At 35.8% G+C, this 18,206-nt stretch overlaps 1 protein-coding gene across 2 annotated transcripts in view; it reads left to right on the top strand.

Annotated features, from left to right (window-relative positions):
• The window catches only part of LOC136026017 (exocyst complex component 7-like), a 56,628-nt gene extending 43,972 nt beyond the window's left edge, over positions 1-12,656 (top strand). For both annotated transcript variants that reach the window (XM_065702168.1, XM_065702167.1), the window contains exons 7-12: positions 1,042-1,221; positions 3,039-3,276; positions 4,376-4,592; positions 7,523-7,631; positions 9,924-10,057; positions 12,352-12,656. In XM_065702168.1, the coding sequence (XP_065558240.1) occupies positions 1,042-1,221; positions 3,039-3,276; positions 4,376-4,592; positions 7,523-7,631; positions 9,924-10,057; positions 12,352-12,454 (981 nt within the window). In that variant the 3' untranslated portion in view covers positions 12,455-12,656. The remainder of the gene's footprint in view (positions 1-1,041; positions 1,222-3,038; positions 3,277-4,375; positions 4,593-7,522; positions 7,632-9,923; positions 10,058-12,351) is intronic.
• The last annotated feature ends 5,550 nt before the right edge of the window (positions 12,657-18,206 follow it).

Genomic DNA, 18,206 nt, shown 5'->3' with positions numbered 1-18,206 from the left:
CATCGGGGAAACGAGTCCATCTATCGAAAAACACGATAATGCACTGAATCGACAAATACAAACATCAAATTTTTTTCAAATGTCATGTGTTTCACAACAAAGTTAATCCCAGGCTGAATAAAGTTGTTGTTTAGTCTAAAATTTATATAAATTATCTTATTAATTTATTTTAATGTAATCTTAAACAGTCGAGAAAATAAATGCAAATCGAATTTGCATATATGTGGGAAATTTTCCCCATGTAAAACAACGATAGTGTTTTCAAATCTGAAAATTATTGTTGAATACCAAATTTAGACAGTTAAATGAAAAAGTAGTTTTTTTAATTCCGGAAGTGACGGAATTCATAATTAATTAATCCGTCAATTAACTATCCAGAATATGTGAATAGTTATCCGTAAAAAAATGTGAATTATTTGTGGTAAGGGATCTCCAACTTAATCAGTGTGAAAAATATTAAGAGGGATTGGGGGAGGTGGTAAATTTTTTGCCTTAAACTTTTTGCAAGAGTACTTGCAGAGTTACTCTTGCTTTTTTTGCAAAAGTAAAGTCAACGACTACTTAAAGTTTATTGACGACCGTATGAACCGTGTAGCAATACATAAAGTAGTGTAGTAACTCAAATACCAATGCCAATAGGGGTGAACCATCAAGTCATTGAAATTGCTGTGAGTTTAGCTAAAAAAAATTCAGATTTTTAACTATAAAATTTTTAACTATAGGAGTGTAGCCAATAGGGGTGAACCATCAAGTCATTGAAATTGCTGTGCAAGTCTATAAAATTTTTAACTATAGGAGTGTGGCCAATATGGGTGAACCATCAAGTCGTTGAAGTTGCTGTGATTTTAGCTATTTTTTTTTACTATAAAATTTTTAACTATAGGAGCGTAGCCAATAGGGGTTAACCATCAAGTCATTGAAGTTGCTGTGATTTTAGCTATTTTTTTAACTATAATATTTTTAACTATAGGAGTGTAGCCAATAGGGGTGAACCATCAGGTCATTGAAATTGCTGTGAGTTTAGCTGAATTTTTTTTTCAGGTTTTGGCTGCCAAATCAAAGCGTTTAATTGTCAAGAATGAATTTTCGTCTCTCCTGTCGATGCTACTGGTACTAAAGAACTTGCAATTGATGAAAAAAGATTTAGATGAGCTATTTGATGGCTGTAGTTCTCAAGTTAGAACAAAATATTCTAGTTTTGTCAACCTGTATTGCGAAGTTGTAAGTGCTCTATGTTTGTCTTTCTTAGGGAGGTAATGACGCCCACAAGCTCTGACCACCTACAGCTCCTTCTCTCCTCAGAACTTTCTTGACATTTTTCTTATCTAAAATTTTGGGGTTGTCCTCCCCTTCCCTCCCTGTGAAATATTTTCGTGTGAATCTGGTCTAGATTGATGATTGCGTCGACTGTGGGAGGTAAATTGAAAACTCCGAAGGTTGTAAAACAACGAAGAATAATGAAACTATAGAATTAAATCCTATAGCTTATTTAGTTTCTATTTCCTGATAATTACTAGTCAAAATTTTAGTACTTGCTTTCTGAAAATTGTTCATTTATTATATTTTGATTATCCAAACGAGCTGTTATAGAACCTTTCTTAATTATAGGCAAAGTAAAGACAAGTTTGTTCAAATTTCCAAGCAAATGGGGTGTGGCTGAGCTTAACCAATAGTGATTAAGCTTAACCAACTGGCTGGTTCAAAAGTATATTTAACCATAACGCCCTCCAATACATTTACTGTTTTGTAGCATCGGGCAAAGAGTATGGGTAACTTATAAAAGGGAAAATTGGCGCTAGTGTCGGTAAAACTTTAAACGGCATCTAGCATTCGGTGATACTTGGCATTTTTTTACAGCTTTCTAATGGTTTTTCTGTCATTAACTGAGATTAGACGCTTATTACTACGCTAATTTTTTCATTAACATAAATTAAATTAATTATTCTGATTATTTCACTGAATAAATGCTTAATATCCTCAAACGCTAGATTGCGTTGAAGTTTTTTTGTCAACACTAGCACCAGTTTCTACTCTTTTAAGTTACCCATACTCTGTGGCGCCGGGTGCCACAGTGCCACAATTTTTGAAATTAGATTAGTTTAGTCTTCAGCCTCAACGAAAAGAATGTAAAAAAAATTCGCATTGAAGCTGTTTCATTCCTAATTGTTACGCTTAAAGCAGTAACTTTTTAGCAAAGAGGGACGATATATCGGAACCAAGAGTGACAACTTTGACAATATACGTATACGTTAAAATATTATGAAAAAAGGGAAACGACTCCCAAAAGGGATGCGACCTTGATCGGAATCACATCTACAAATCTAAGATATCAGATAGTCCTAAAACTTAGGTTTCAGCCCTCTACTTAGTTTTTCCTTCTGAGAAAAATACTTGTCTTGTCAGGTTAAGATATATGGTCAAAGCTCACTGTGTCTGCACAAGTTCGAGTCTGTCCAGTGACGCTTAATACATCAGTTGATGGAAGATACGTGCTCCATGGCTGATGCTTATGGCTGTAAATATTTTTATATTGATTTATTTTATGAATACTTTTGAAATAGGGCCACATCTTGAGTATATATACAGATCCTAAGATTCTTACTTTTGTCTTCAGAGATAATATTTAAGTTAATCAAATATTTTTATCTCTGAGAAAGGCTATATCCAGGGGTCTACGGGGTCTGAACCTCCCTCCTTCTAATTTGTCTGACTCGTAAAAGCGCACCAAAAATGCATATAAATAAATTTTCTATTTTTTTTAAATTTTTTTGGATCCCCCCCTTTTCCAAAAAAAAACTTGGATACGCCCTTGTCTGCGCGATCCTTTTTCGTCAAGTTTGGCTTTATAATCAAGCCAGGTCACTTTGACATCCAAAAATATTTTTACCAGGCCTTGTCTTCTTTTTTAAAGGCGACGTCTGAGTGAATCGATTGCCCATGGGCAACCTCTTTCGTCAAATCCAACCGGATCTTTTTGACATCATAAAAAAAATTTTTGCCAGATCTTTTCAATTTTTAAAATAAATTATGTCTTTTAGTCTCACAATGGATTAATGACGTTTCTGGAGTACGTTCGGTCAGGGAGTGGCGCGTCTCTGCCAAAAGATGGCACAGTTTTTGAAGTAACAAGCAACGTTCTTATATTCCTGGAGCAACTTCTACATTATGTCGATGCTGTTGGAATACTTCTATCAAAGGACGAGGAATATAAGACCGCATGGAACTTAGGTCGCTCTAAAGAAGAGAAATGTAAAGAGTGCTTTGGACTTTATCTCAGTAAGCGTTTAGCTCATATCTTAAATGCCGCTAGATATAAGCTTTGAATTTGATATAATTAATTTTTTGGGTCAGCGGTTTTATCAATAGTTGCAACGTTCAGAGGTCATTTTTATCGAGTATAGTAAAGTTAAACAAATAGGAGGGAGGAGGAGCGTACATATCTGTATTAGCCTTAGGTGGCTTGGTGCTGCAGTGAGTTGTTAGTAGCAGTAATAGCATAGCAAAGACAATGGAGAAAACCCAAATAGAAGGTTTATTGTTCGTTTTAATTTTAATATACAAAACATCATTTAAATAGAAATATTTTTCTTTTTTTCCTTTTGTGTTTAAATACAGAGAATATGCTCCTTTGTGAGTTAGTTTTAACGCACTGAACTTCTGATAATGACGTACTCCATTTTTTTTCTTTTTTTGTATTTTTATAAGCAGAATGTCCTCTTTAAAGACTTGGTCAAATTGGCTTCCAAAAAGAGTGACATGGACATTCAGCAATGGAAAAGATTTAATTTTATATTTTGTTAGTACTAAGCTTTATATCCCCTGTGCAAGATGTGGACGTGTTGTATTTTGGCATTTTGTAATATAATATTTCAAAGTAAGACGACAATTGTAGTATCATTCGATTCCTGAGATTCAGTTCTGTCCACCCACTCAATTATATTTTAAAAATTTCGTTTGTATTTTTTTTAGATTGTAAATTAAGCAGAGAATTCGATGAAAAAAGGAAAATTTCCCTATTTTCTAACCAAGTTTTAGTCATCTCTCCAAGACAAATTTTGTGTAATATGATCATTTTGGCTCGATAAAGGGATAGATCTGATCCTAATGAACATAATGACATAAGTATCTCGTCCCCTAGGTGCCTTTTAACCATTTTATCATATTAAAGGCTCAAATTTTGAAATTTAGATGGTTGTGCACGATGAAAAGTTCAGACAGGAAATGGGACGTTTCATTTTTTTGGATGCTTTGCTTTCGTATCAGAATAAACAGATCCTTCTCCATCCGGTATTGACGCTGTATGTGTGGGGCTTCATCTTTAAAGTTTCAGGATTGGTTTTTCCTCTCATCGTTTAGTGACTATTTTTTCTTTCAGAAAAAGCCTTCTCGCTGCTAAACTTAAATCTCTCTGTGAAGTCAGAAGAGTATAGTGACGCTTGTATTAAGGCTGTATTTCGATTAAATAACTTTCACCATATTACAAAGGTGCTTGTTCGATCAGGTTTACTTGAACTTCTTAAACGTGCCTCGTCTAACTGTGAAGATGATTATAGGACTTTGATTGAAAAACAGAAGAAAATGTATTTCCAATGGTAAGTCATTTGTTTATTATGTGGGAGCTATTGAATACTAGTAGTTTTCACACTAATGTATGTCAAACAAGCCGTTACTGTTCATGGTGCAATTCAGAGTGGTCAATCACATGCCATCAGTCTATCGTTGTTATTATTATTTCTCTAACCACTTTGTATGGAAGGAATGGTCTTAAAAACTCTTGAAGCGAATCATCTGAATGGAAATTGGAAGTTCTAGTGCCCTCTTTGAAAGTGATATTAGAGCAACCAGCACCCCGACCATCCTCTTTTTGGCTATTAGGTCCTTCGTAAACCCACGAGACACTATCATCGAAATTTTTAGATAGCCGATTAGTTAAGAAGAATCAAAAGGCTGCGTAAATATGCCCTCGGAGATGATATGATCCCTAACTCCTGTGGCAAGGGCCGTAAATGATGTAAATTGCTAATTGTTTGCGCATAGCTTTTATAATGAAAATGGGGGCATGTTTGCTGCTGGGTCTACGATTAGCTCTAAACTTACAGGAACCATTATGGGGGTTAAAAGTATTAAACGTTTTTTCCGGTACATGGTTCCCTCGATTCCCTCGAAAGATATGGAGCACAAAAAAAGTCTTTGAACACCAATACAGACGGGAAAATAGGAAAAAACTTATAGGTTCTTTTCAAAACGGGGCCCAGCAAAGGGACTGAAAAGGGCCAAAAGTTTTTCCTGGCCACCTCCTTTCGAAGGGATGATTGGAAAACTAAGGAGTGGGCCCAATTGATTGGAAATTTAAAGTTATAGTCCTGTTTTAGGAAAGTAATTAGCAGTAATTAGCCACCCTCCCGTGCCTTTCCTAATACATCTCTCGCTCGAACCACCATGATATTGGATCCAATTTATGTGTAGTCAGTTTGATCAGGAACGTTGAAAAGTCTAATAATTATGCCTCCAGGGTCGACAGTGTTCCCAAAGCCCTAGTGGTGATGACCCTTATTTATGTAGATAGGTTTTTGTAGGAAAGGCAACCATGTCTGGTCTTGGTTGTCCGATCAACTAGAACCTCTTAGGGATAGTTTGTCAGACCAAGACTCCTAATAGTTCACTAGGAGGAACTCTGGAATTGATACGCGTACCTGAGTAGATCAAAAGACACTTTATGCACCTGACTTTTCAAACTATCTGCAATATCTTGGGGATCCAGTTGAACTTTTCAGGGATTTTTGTGTGTGGGGGGGGGATATTGGGGTCAGATGGATCTCAACTTTTGTCTTGGGGAAGGAGGAGCGATGGATCGGAAGAAACTGTATATCTGTATGATCAAAATAGTACATCTGCAGTAGCTATAGGGATGAAGTTGAAATTTTCAGTTGCTTGTGGAAAAAACAAAAGGGAGGGTGGGGCAATGAGAATTCTAGTTTTGTTGGTTTCGGGAAGGGCGAAGTAATTTTTGTTTCTGATCCATTAAAGACCACATTGACAAGTTACATGGAAATATATCATTATGCTCAGAGTTAACCTCCTACTGTTTACTTGTTCTAACTTGATTTGAATAGTAAACTTTTCAAACCAGCTTAGAAGAAATGTCCCTTTTCTGGAGGAATGTTGTTACTTCGCCTAAGGCCTAGTTTGGTGACAAGTGGTGATATGTTCAAAAGCCTCAAAACGAACAAATAATTCAGGTATTCTTTTCTCTAGGGATTTGCTTATGAACAAGCTCCCCCCTCCCCCGTTTATTGTTCTATATTTTAAAATTAGTTAGGTAATTATATTTGATTCAGAAGACTCAGATCATCACAAAGACAAGTCTCAGAAGACTCTCGTCTTTAAAATTCTTCTAATTTGAGAACAATTCATTTTAGGCTTCAGAGGTGTAGACATGGGAATGTAAAAGAGCAGGTAACCACCTACTCCCTTTCCATGTCAACCTTTGCTACCCTGAGAAAAAACAGTGCATTTGAGGTGTAAAAACCCATAATTGAAATAAATGGCTAAGAAAATTATTTTTAAAACCTTTCTCCCATGTATCGAAAACAATTCTGTGGGTCGGGGTTTCCCCTTAAACTTTAAAAAGAATTCGTCACAGAGCCTACACTTACTTTTAGCAATGTCGAGCGAAATTCATTTGTCTTAAGAAATTGTTGACCTCTCTATTACCTTACTTTAGTGGTAGTGTTCCTTTTGATGTCTAGAGGAAGTCATCAGCAACAGATACTACTACTACTACTTACAAATCACCACAGCACCAAGCCGCCTGAGGCCAACACAGCTAAGCGCACTCCTCCTCCACCCCAATCTATTCAGTCTCTTCCAGTCCCAATCATCACAATTTCTTTACACTCTCCCAGGAAGTTCCCATTCCCCTTAAATCTTTCCTTATTACTTCCTCCCATCGCAGCAGGGGACGACCTGTTTTCCGTTTAGCCGTAGACGGTTGACCGAAAGGGACAATCTTCGGCAATCTGTCATCCTTTATCCGCAGAACATGCCCTAACCATCTCAACTGTTCTCTCATAGCCCTAGAAAGGGAGGTTGAGCCACACTTTTCGTACGGCCTACTGTTTGAAATATCTCTACTATAAAGCTTAATTAATTAAATTATCGTATTTTGTTCGATGATTTTCGACATTTATAGATGGGGAACGGACACCGGTAGTTTTTGTCTTTTTTTAGGCATTAGATCCTGGTTTGTATTTGAATCAGCAACTAAAACTTATTAGTGCCAGATGTTGAGGCTGATAAAGCAACCGAAGAAAGCTAATACAATCAACAAAAGCTATCCTGGCTTCCGCATTTTTGTCATAAAACAGCAGCATTAAGAACTTCTTTGATCATCCTGTGTTGAATTTTTTATGAATTATTCTTTAGAGCCTACTATATAACTAGAGACCTAAATACCTTAATTTCGTTAAATACTGAATATATAGATTAACGGACATATAATATGATAATTTTTTTTATCTAGCTGGTTGAAAGTACTGAACCCGATCACACAAGAAGACCTGTCGCCCGTTGTTCTTGATTCTGGAAAACTTAGAGACAAGGACAGAAATCTCATTAAGGAAAAGTTTTTGGTGAGTTATTTACACTTTTTTAGTACCTTGGCCTATTGCACTTTCAGCAAAGCTTGTTTTGGGAAAGTAAGGGTCTGAGTAAATTACGCAGAAGACTACCTCCCAGAAAAAAGCATCGAGTGTAAGAGAATCAGATTTTTGGCATCTTGACTTTTAGAGCCGTTTCCGTTTTGGCTCTTAGAACAATTAACGGAAATAACTAGCCGAACTAAAAAAGTAAGAATGCCTCTAGTGAAGTCGTATAAGTAGTAAATTCGTAGCATTGTTGTTACAAAGTGTAATCAACCATCAGCATTATTTCATAGAATTCATGGCTATAGAATTTTTGGATTATACTTTATAAGATAACCTGGGATTGTAGATTTTTTTGAAGCTTTGCCGAGAATCTGAATATGTAATATCGCGCTTAATATGAAGGCTAGTAATAAGTCCATGTTCGAAAAGGGGTCCAACCAAGCCAGTACAAAGCTTCCACCTGATGTTTGGTTTTCTCCAAGATTCTTTCTTCTTATGGTAGGTAACCGTGTGGGAATTGAATTTTAAATAGTCATCTATAGCCATCTTTCCATTCCTTCGTTTTTTTCTGTTTTTTCTTGTACAATTCGATTATGTATGTACAACTTTGATTTTAAGTTGTCGAATAGAGACTTCATCTCGGAGCTAATTTCTTGGCAGTCGTTTCTATACAAATCGAATGATGCGGGCTTATTGCCTTCTCTAAGGCCTCAGTCTATTGCTCAAGAAATCTCCATTAAAGAAGTGCTTATCAGTCTGAGATAACCCTGTGGCCATTAATATCATGTGTAATAAATAGGATCAATTATATTAAATAGTCACTAGTCCCTTAGTCCTTGAAACAAAACATTTACATCCGATAAAAATAAAAAAGGAAGGTCTTGTGTAAGAGCACTAGAAACAGAACATTTATATTAGATAAAGACAAATACTGGATAAATTGTGGGAAAAATTTTGATGGCAGAGGGCGAATTGCAGCTGGTGTATAAAGTATAAGAGTTGGGGAAGAGTAATAGAGCGATTTGCCAATTGTGAATTTACTTCACATTTTTGATGGCTTCAGCTCGGAGCTGAACAAAGATTTATTGAACTGGCCAAGGGCTGATTTCTGTCTGGTCGAGAAAAACAGCATTAAGTGGTAGCATTTCTTGTATATAATTGGTTACAGTTTCATATCTATGAAGTAAATAATTTGCAATAGATCTTTCCTTTCTAAAACCATGCGCACATCACAATTTAAACAATCTATTGGATCATATACCATTTTCTTTGAGGAAATGGGCACTTTTTATCAACTCATCTTTAGTCTCTTTGGTATACGAGAAAAAACTATGTTCGATTATTTAAATGCATATATTTTTACAAATCCAAGTTTTAGTCCCTTTTATTTTTTTGTATAAAACCTCTCCATATAAGCCAATGCTTATTGCATCTTTTCCGTAATTACAAAATTGTCACCAGTATATAGTACTATCGTAGCGTACTATCACTCTATTTCCCTTATATTTCTTCGTGTTCTAAACCTAAAAACTGGAAGGACTATGATTTTCGTCTCCATAATAACGTCAATTAAAATTTGAAGAAAAAGAACTAAAAAAATGGTATATGCTAATTTTTTTTTGATAGTACAAGACCAAATACTGATCTATATTAAATAAATTATTTTATTCGAGTTTTGTAACGTGTTTATTTCTTATTTTAAGACTATCCGTCAGACATGTGCCATTCATTTAAAAAGTATTGCAAGTAGTAGGAGTTTTCAAATAGAAATTTCAGGATTTGTTGATGACTTGCCGAAACAGTTTTTTAGGCTAATTATAACCATTTCGGGTAATTATAATTAGGCTAATTATAACCCATTCTTTTTATAATGTCGGTTCTTTGTGTATTAACTTTGTTGCAGCACTATGGATTAATGCTCTGCTTGGTATTAGGGGCGTGGAATTCGATCCCGCCGCAGCAAGGCTGGGTGACAAGCTTGCTACTTAGCCCTGTAAAAAAGACCCGGCAACTGAAATGTAGATTTGAATCCCTACCCGCCAGCAGCGACTTGGCAGTATTTCTATCCTTTATCACATCTTCCTGTACTTGCTAACCATCAATACACCTGTAGGCTTCTATTTGAGAAAAATAGTTGAATGAAATCAACTTTTTATGGACATTACAAAACTTGTTATATTAAAACAAACAAAACATTTAGTTTGCTGCGATGAAAGTAAGCAATGATTTTACATCTGCTTATTACTTTTTGTAAAATATGTGTATTTCTTTTTATAGGCGTTCAATAAAGAATTCGAGGATCTTTCTCAAAGTCAGCGTGGATATAGTGTCCCAGATATGGAGTTGCGAGAAAGCTTAAAAAGAGACAACAAGGAGAAAGTTCTACCTCTCTACCAAGATTTCTATGATAAGTTAGTTTTTCAAATATTTAACCGTCACGTAAAGTAAGAGTTATTGATCTGTAACAGTGCTTGTAAAATGTTTTCACGGCACGGCCGCACCCCCCCCCCCCCCCCCCTCAAAAAATGGATAGATCGAAGACTAATGAATGCAATGATACAAGTTTTTGTCTTTTGGGTGCAAGTTATAGTTGCAGGTTTGTTGTGAAATCCCTTTTTTCAGATGGAAATATATATCTTAATGGGAATTATAGGACCTTAGTCAGTGTATTTTATGCTCTAAATAAAGCTGAAGTGAGGATTTTTACTGCATTATATTTTGTCTGTACGAACTATTCTTGTTTTATACAAGAATGAGCCCTTTGTTACCTAGAGCCAGGCCTGTACTTGGAACACTTTTCTTTCTGAGAAAATAGCTCCCCGAATTGTCACGCTATTACAGCCAAAATTGCCTATACTTTCTATTTGTACTGCTGCTACTATTACAACCCACAGCAGCACCAAGCCGCCTGAGGCAAGCTTAAATATTATCTTACGATATCCTCCAACCCATTGTGGGATTAACCCGCTTTCTGTCTGGCCCTAGATGGTTCACTGACAAGAACGATCTTTGGAAATCTGTCATCCTTCATCCGCAAAAGTGTCCTAGCCATTTCAACCTTTCTATCCTGCCCTAATAGGGCAGGATTGAACCACATTTTTCGTACAGCTTACTATTTGAAATGCTGTAAGTCACAAGGGTACACAAAACAATCCGTAGAGAATTTCTCTGGAAAACATCTGGCAAATCCACCACCATCTTCCTGAACGCCCAAGCTTCAAAACCATGCTTGACTACTATCATCACTGTAGCTTTCAATATTTTAATCTTGATGCGCCGACTTATCTTTCGATTCTTCCTAGCTTTTTTAATTGTAAAAAAAACATCCTGGGCGTTGGTTATTCTACTTTTAAAATCTTCACTGAACTCACTGTCTTTACTAACAATGCTATCGAGGTAAGTGAATCATGGACGGACTGTCTCGTTATCCTTTTTTACTTTTTTTTTTACCTATTCCCAGTCACAGTGACTTAATCTTCTTAACATTAATTTTCAAACCTATTCCTGTATCCTGAAATCTCAAAGCACCCAGAAATTCAATGACTTTGCTAAAGCTTTCATCTAGGATGCTCAAATTATCAGCATAATCTAAGTCTACAAGAGTTCTACTTCTCGATTTAATTTTGTGTTCCAATAATCTTTTTCTGTGCTCCTTAGGTCAAAGTTCGTCAGAACGAGCCATATAAATAGGAATAGAACGCAACCTTACTTAACTCCTGATTCAATACAAAACCAGCTACTAAACTCATTTCCTACCTTAGCCGCAGAAATTTTATTTTCGTAAATAGCACTAAGCATTTTAATGTATTTATCTGGCATACCATACAAGGATGGGTCCTAAAGGTCTCCTATCGGCTTAATAACACTGGACAAAATTAATAATATTGGCTGAATAAAATGCTTGCAAATAATTTATAAAACTGAGGACTAATAAAATTACCGCGTTTTCAATTCACGTTTCTGCAAAGTCATTGCAGGGCCTGAAGTTCTTAGGTCATTTTTAAAAAATCATTTATTTTGAAACCCATGTATGAGAACCCGTTCCCATGCTCGGGGTAGTAAAGAAAACACTGAAAAAATCAGTGCATTAAAGGGCCTTTTCTATTCTCTGACTGTTTACTCATGTAATGGTAATCATTTTTTTAACTCGTTGCACCCTTAAATTCACCAGCGGCCGAATTCCCCCTCTTAAGAAAAGTCTCTGGTTGAACACATGCCACTACAAGTCTCAGTGCCAGGACCTAAATGTAAGGTTTTGTTTATTGAGGGCCAAGGAATAGATGAAAGTTCGAGGATGATTGGGGGTAAACGTTTCGAACGGAGCTTGTTTCGCCAGGGAAGTGGGGGGGGGAAAGCTTATTGGAATCCTAATTCATTGCACAAAACCTTATTTTTTCAGCATTCAGATGGCAAAGCACCCCTTTAATTCCCTCCGGCTTACGTTTTTATAAAAGTCTGACTAGAAAAACAAAACGGTTTTTCCAAATTACCCCATTTTGGGGCCTGAAACCATTCTCGAATTGCTTTTTTTCTTAATAATTAATCAAATTGCAATTATATAGTTGTAATTTAAGCGGAGGGAGAGAATTTATCGATTTTTCTAAACTCACTCTTATTGTGTAGCGTTAGAAACACGTTTAAGATTTTCTTAGGCGGTAGGTCTTTCTGCTTATCCATCAAGTTAAAAACAATCTATTCTTTTCAGCTACTCAGCCGTTTCATTTACCAAGAACGTCGAAAAATACATTCGATATAGTCCAGCCCAAGTGTCGTCTCAAATTGATACGTTTTTTGACGTAACTGCCTGATCTTTTGGTATTGGCACAGTTTCTCGGCGTAAAGAAGCGTATCCTTTCTGCTGTTCTCTTTTTTTTACGCTTCTTCTTTTTTTTACTGTCCTCGTCTCTTTTGCTTCAAGAGTACATCGGTTATAGTTTTGTTTTTATTTTGTATCACGTTGTAAACTGGAGTTTCTTTTATGTTTTTCAAATGCAATCCTTTAGTTGAATGTTTATGTAGATTATTAGTTGTTAGTAGAAAAACACCAGATAATACTTAAGATATTTTATATCTTGATTGAAAAAAAAAAAGAATCGAACAATCCTTACCCCGACTGCATTTTCGTCAATGATCGTGGCCAAATAAAAAAAAAAAATTCAGTGCTGAAATCTAATTTACTAGACTACTCTCCCGAGTTTCTAGTAAAAACTTGGGAGAGTAGTTGAAAGAGTAGCAAGCTACTCTCCCAAGTTTGAACGTCTTTGGGTCTGGAAATTTAGCAAACTCCTGGCCCGATTTTGGATGCAAATGAGACCCAGCCAGAGTATCCAAGACCCGATTCTAGTGAGAACCCATTGGTGATAGATGGTTTTCTTTTTTTGCAGCAGTGAAGGTAAGTAAGACTGTTTCTCACTGTAATGCTTGTTAGGTGGGTCTATAAAAATCTTTGATTCAAACCCGGTGTGTATCTCGGCCTTGGAGCATAGAAATCCCATCCCCTTCCTGTTCAGTCCAAATATCTGGGCAAACTCGATGCAGAAGGTCAAGGGAATATAGATCGACTGATAATGATTTTGATTGACTAATTGTTCTAGGCAGAAGCACTGCTGTGTGCAGAGGTAGAAGAGCATAAAATAATGCATCTCAAAACCTCCCTTTTTACACCCTCCCAGGAGGTTCCCATTTCCCTTAAATCTTTCTTTATGACATACTCCCACCCCAACCGCGGATGACCTGCTTTCCGTGTAGCCCTTGACGGTTGACCAAAAAAGAAAATCTTCAGCAATCTGTGATCCTTCATCCGCAGAACGTACCCAAGCCATCTCAAAATATTCATTTAAAGATTAATCGCATCTGATGAATAGACTTTCAACTAAGCAGCAGTTGGATGGTTTCAAAGTAAGAGATCGGCACTGTTTCTGTTTTTTTATTCTTTTTTTACTTCGGTTTTGTTCCGTTTTTGGAGAGAAATTGAAAAGCAGTAAATAAGACAGCTTTTTTTCAGTACTATTTCTGTTTTACTTTAAATTTACGCGCTTAAGTTCCTCCGCCACGGGTAATTATGCACAAAATAATCAAACCACAAAAAGGCCAAAAAGTTTTATTTTCGGTCAGCTCGAAATTTATATTATATAGCTTACTTAACGTCATTGGAGCGTATGGATTGTCAAAAGCGTGAACCATCAATATCTCAGTAACGACTTTTTTAAGTAACGAGATTAGTGAGTTAAAACCTTCAATGTATTTTCAGTCAGGTTTTCAAGGGGGAGGATAACAATATGAGTAGTACTGTGAAATTTACTTGGAGAAGGTGTTGATGAACTCAACTTGAAAACTGTAGAAATTATAACATTTTCATTTTTTTTTATAGAAGAATAGCCATTGATTCGACAGTTGGATGCTTTTAGATATTTTGGACACATTGGACATTGTTCTTTAATTGAATTACATAAAAAAAAACTAGTTTTTTTAACTGAAAGTAAGGAGCGACATTAAAACTTAAAACAAACAGAAATTACTCCGTATATGAAATGGGTTGTCCCCTCCGCAATCCCTCGCTCTTTACGCTAAAGCTTTTAATTGTATTAAAAAGCAGAATTGTGGCAAAGAGTCAAACTTTAGCGTAAAGAGCGAGGGATTGCGGAGGGGACAACCCATTTCATATACGGAGTAATTTCTGTTTGTTTTAAGTTTTAATGTCGCTCCTTACTTTCAGTTAAAAAAACTAGTTTTTTTTTATGTAATTTCTGAACGTTTTTGAATTAATGCATGTTTGATTTTGGCTCTCCACACATAAATTATTAAAATGAAATTTGCATATTAATTCCTTTTTTGGCTAAATGGCTTTCTCTTAGTTTTGATCAGACGATTTTGAGAAATAAGGGATGGGAAAGGAGGCCTAGTTGCCATGCAATTTTTCGGTTACATAAAAAGGCAACTATAAATTTTTATTTTTAACGAATTTTTCTATTAGTAAAAAATATACGTAACTTAAGAATTATCTTACGTAACAAACTTTTATATTCTTTAATTTTTATTATGTATATGAGAGGGTTTGTACCCTCGTTAATACCTCGTTCTTTACACTAAATCGCAAGTTTTGTCCCAATTCTTTAAGAATGACCCCTGAATCAGAAAGGCCGTAGAATGAATAGTTGAAATTACTAAAAATACTATAGCATAAAGAGCGAGGTATTTATCTCCTCCTAAATACCTCGCTCTTTATGCTAAAGTATTTTTAGAACCCCTCACATGCGTAATAATCTCTGTTCGTTTTAAGTTTCAATGCTACTCTTTACTTTCAATTGAAAAAAAAATTTTCCATGTTTATTTTTTCATTGTTTTTTTATAGTAATTTTAGAAAATCCTGCGCCCTTTTCATTGAATTTCTGTTCCCCCATGACGCATTTCTCCATGGAAAGATCCTCCCACATAGCCCCCTCCCCTCAACCCCAACCCCAAAACCAAAAAAAAATCCCCTGAAACCGACTGTACACTTCCCAATAACCATTATTATATGTAAACACTGGTCGAAGTTTGTAAGTTGCAGCCCCACCCCCAGGGACTTTGGGGGAGTAAGTCATTCCCAAAGACATAGTTATTATGGTTTTTGACTATGCGGAACAAAATGGCTATCTCAAAATTTTGATCTGTTGACTTTGGAGAAAAAATGAGCGTGGGAGGGGGCCTAGGTGCCCTCCAATTTTTTTGGTCACTTAAAAAGGGCACTAGAACTTTTCATTTCCGTTAGAATGAGCCCTCTTGCGACATTCTAGGACCACTTGGTCGATACGATGACCCCTGGGGAAAAAAAAAAAAAAAAAAAAAAAACAAACAAATAAACACGCACCCGTGATTTGTCTTCTGGCAAAAAATTCAAAATTCCACATTTTTATAGATAGGAGCTTGAAACTTCTACGGTAGGGTTCTCTGATACGCTGAATCTGATGGTGTCATTTTCGTTAAGATCCTACGACTTTTAGGGGGCGTTTCCCCCTATTTTCCTAAATAAGGCAAATTTTCTCAGGCTCGTAACTTTTGATGGGTAAGACTAAACTTGATGAAATTTATATATTTAAAATCAGCATTAAAATGCGATTCTTTTGATGTAGCTATTGATATCAAAATTCAATTTTTTAGAGTTTTGGTTACTATTGAGCCGGATCGCTCCTTACTACAGTTCGTTACCACGAACTGTTTGATTGGGATCCGATTGTAGAAAAAAAAGTAAGTGCAATAAGTCATAAAAAGCAAAAAAACTTGACAGAAGCTTATGGATAGCAAAGGGATATATTTAATCATGGAAAAGGGGGCTGTGGGGACTTTAGAGCTTTGGTAACACTAGTCGCGGGCGTAGCTTTAGCGTTTTTATTTGGGGGGGGGGGTCAAGAGGGATCCACATTTGGATGGTCAAGAGGCATGGGCTATATAATAATTTTTCTCTCCAAATTATTAGGGGTAACTGCCCCCTTGCCCCTACCTCCAAACGACGCCCCTGGCACTAATAATCATTTCATTTGGAAATAAGTAACCACACTAAATAGATAAAAGAACTAATGTTGATATATTTCACTTTTGGACAAACAAAAATGAATATTAGTGACTTGAGAATCGTAAAAAAATTACTGATTTTGTTTTAGTCTTATCTAAGGTTAAACGATAAAAAACTACCTATAAAAAAAAGAATTGACAAAAACAAAACCAGCCACAGTAGTGCATTTGTCAGAAGCGCGTGAACACCTTGATTGAAAAATTAAGTTATAAATTACCTTGTGGCAGCCCAGTGCATATGGCCGTGACTAACGTGTAAGGATTCTCCAGTTCAGTCCTGATGTCCCAAGGAAGTTACATATCTAGTCCCACATTCTTGAAGGTAATCTTCTTCTTTTCTTTGAATTATATTCCTATATCTACTAGTATCAGCTTGAGACGACATTTCTTATATAAATAAACAAAGCAGAAACTTATTCCCACAGTTTTATATTCTTAATTCATTTTCATTACATTTAGACAGAGATGTAAGGCACAATTTCATCGGCTTGATACTTCTAAAATTTATTATTTTTTTACAAATGATCTACGTATGTTTTTCTTTGAATATACTACTTACAACTACGAAACAACAAAACTACATGAAACAGTTTTTTTTAAGTAAAATTGGGGATGAAGAAACGTTTATGATCAAGGTTTTGTGAAATATGCGAGTAAAGATCGCTTGAACCCCATAGAAGACCAATAATTACGATTTGTTTGCTTGAAAATCTGCTTTGAAATTTGATAGGATGTCCAAATTTTGTCTAAAATTTGAAATTGTAATCCAACATCTCAGCTCTTAAACAGACAGGGTAAAAAAAATAACTTTAAAAATTGTCCTACAATCAATTAACACTAGTATCAACTAAAAACAAACAGAAATTATTTTGAAAAACCTTTGCCGTAAAAGAGTTTCCAAGAAAAGCAAAAGCACTATTGAAACCTAAAACCTGCAGAACTAGGGTAATAAAAAGATAATAATGATAAGATGTATTTAAACCTTCTGTACTAAACATGAATGCAGGTATTATTTCCACTAGACCAAAAACAGGCAATATCTTAAGTTTAGCATACCTGGACCTCACTGAAGAACTTTTATCTACATCTGTCAGCACTCTAACCACTTTATTTTGTAGCACTGTCAATGGATGAAGATGAGCTACGAACTTAGAAGACCACATAGTATACTAGCTGTGTATTCACAAAAGAGAAATAAAGTGTCCTTAGGATATTATACGGGAAAATATCCTTAAGTTTTCTTGTCATTCCGATACTACAAGCAATCTTGGCAGAAATGTGACGGACATGATTGTTAAAGCTGAGCAGCTCCTTTTCTATCCTAGCAGCCATCGCATAGTCGGTATCATCTGCAAAGCTCGGAAAAATAGCCTTAACCTTAGATACTTCACCAATTAACAGACCACAGCTTACCAGGCACTTATTTAAATCATTTATATAGATAAAAAACAATAGGGGGCCCAAAACTGGTCCTTGAGGAAAGCCACATTTTTTACTTTGTCACTGGATTTAAAATCCCTTATTTTTATGCACTGGGTCCGTTTATTCAGAAAAGAACTTAATAATTGCAATAAATTATACCGAATACCACAATTTTCCAACTTTTCACCAATATTTCATTATCCACGCAGTCAAAGGCCTTCTTGATATCTAAGAATACTGACGCATCTTTCAGGCCACAGTCCAACGTATCATTAAAAAATGACGCTAAAATAGAATAGCTTGCTCGGTCGACATCGCTTTCCAAAAGCCAAATTGAGTAGAAAGAAAAAATGACCTTGATTTAACGAACTTCCTAATTCGCTCATATATTAACTTTTCAATTACTCTAGATGTAACAGGAAGCAGCGATATCGTTAGTTACCCCACATGTCTCCTTTCTTGTCCCACCATGGAGTTTCTTCACACTACCTTAGCGGAAGAGAAATTTATTTGTGTATTCTTCTTCTTTTGCAAATGTATTTTCCAGTTACCACTTTGAACTTCGCAACCGCTACATTTTCAATAGAT

This window comes from Artemia franciscana, chromosome 4 (assembly GCF_032884065.1).
Source record: "Artemia franciscana chromosome 4, ASM3288406v1, whole genome shotgun sequence".
Taxonomy (NCBI): domain Eukaryota; kingdom Metazoa; phylum Arthropoda; class Branchiopoda; order Anostraca; family Artemiidae; genus Artemia; species Artemia franciscana.
The sequence above is the reverse complement of the archived record's forward strand: the minus strand, read 5'-3'. Positions and strand labels throughout refer to the sequence as shown.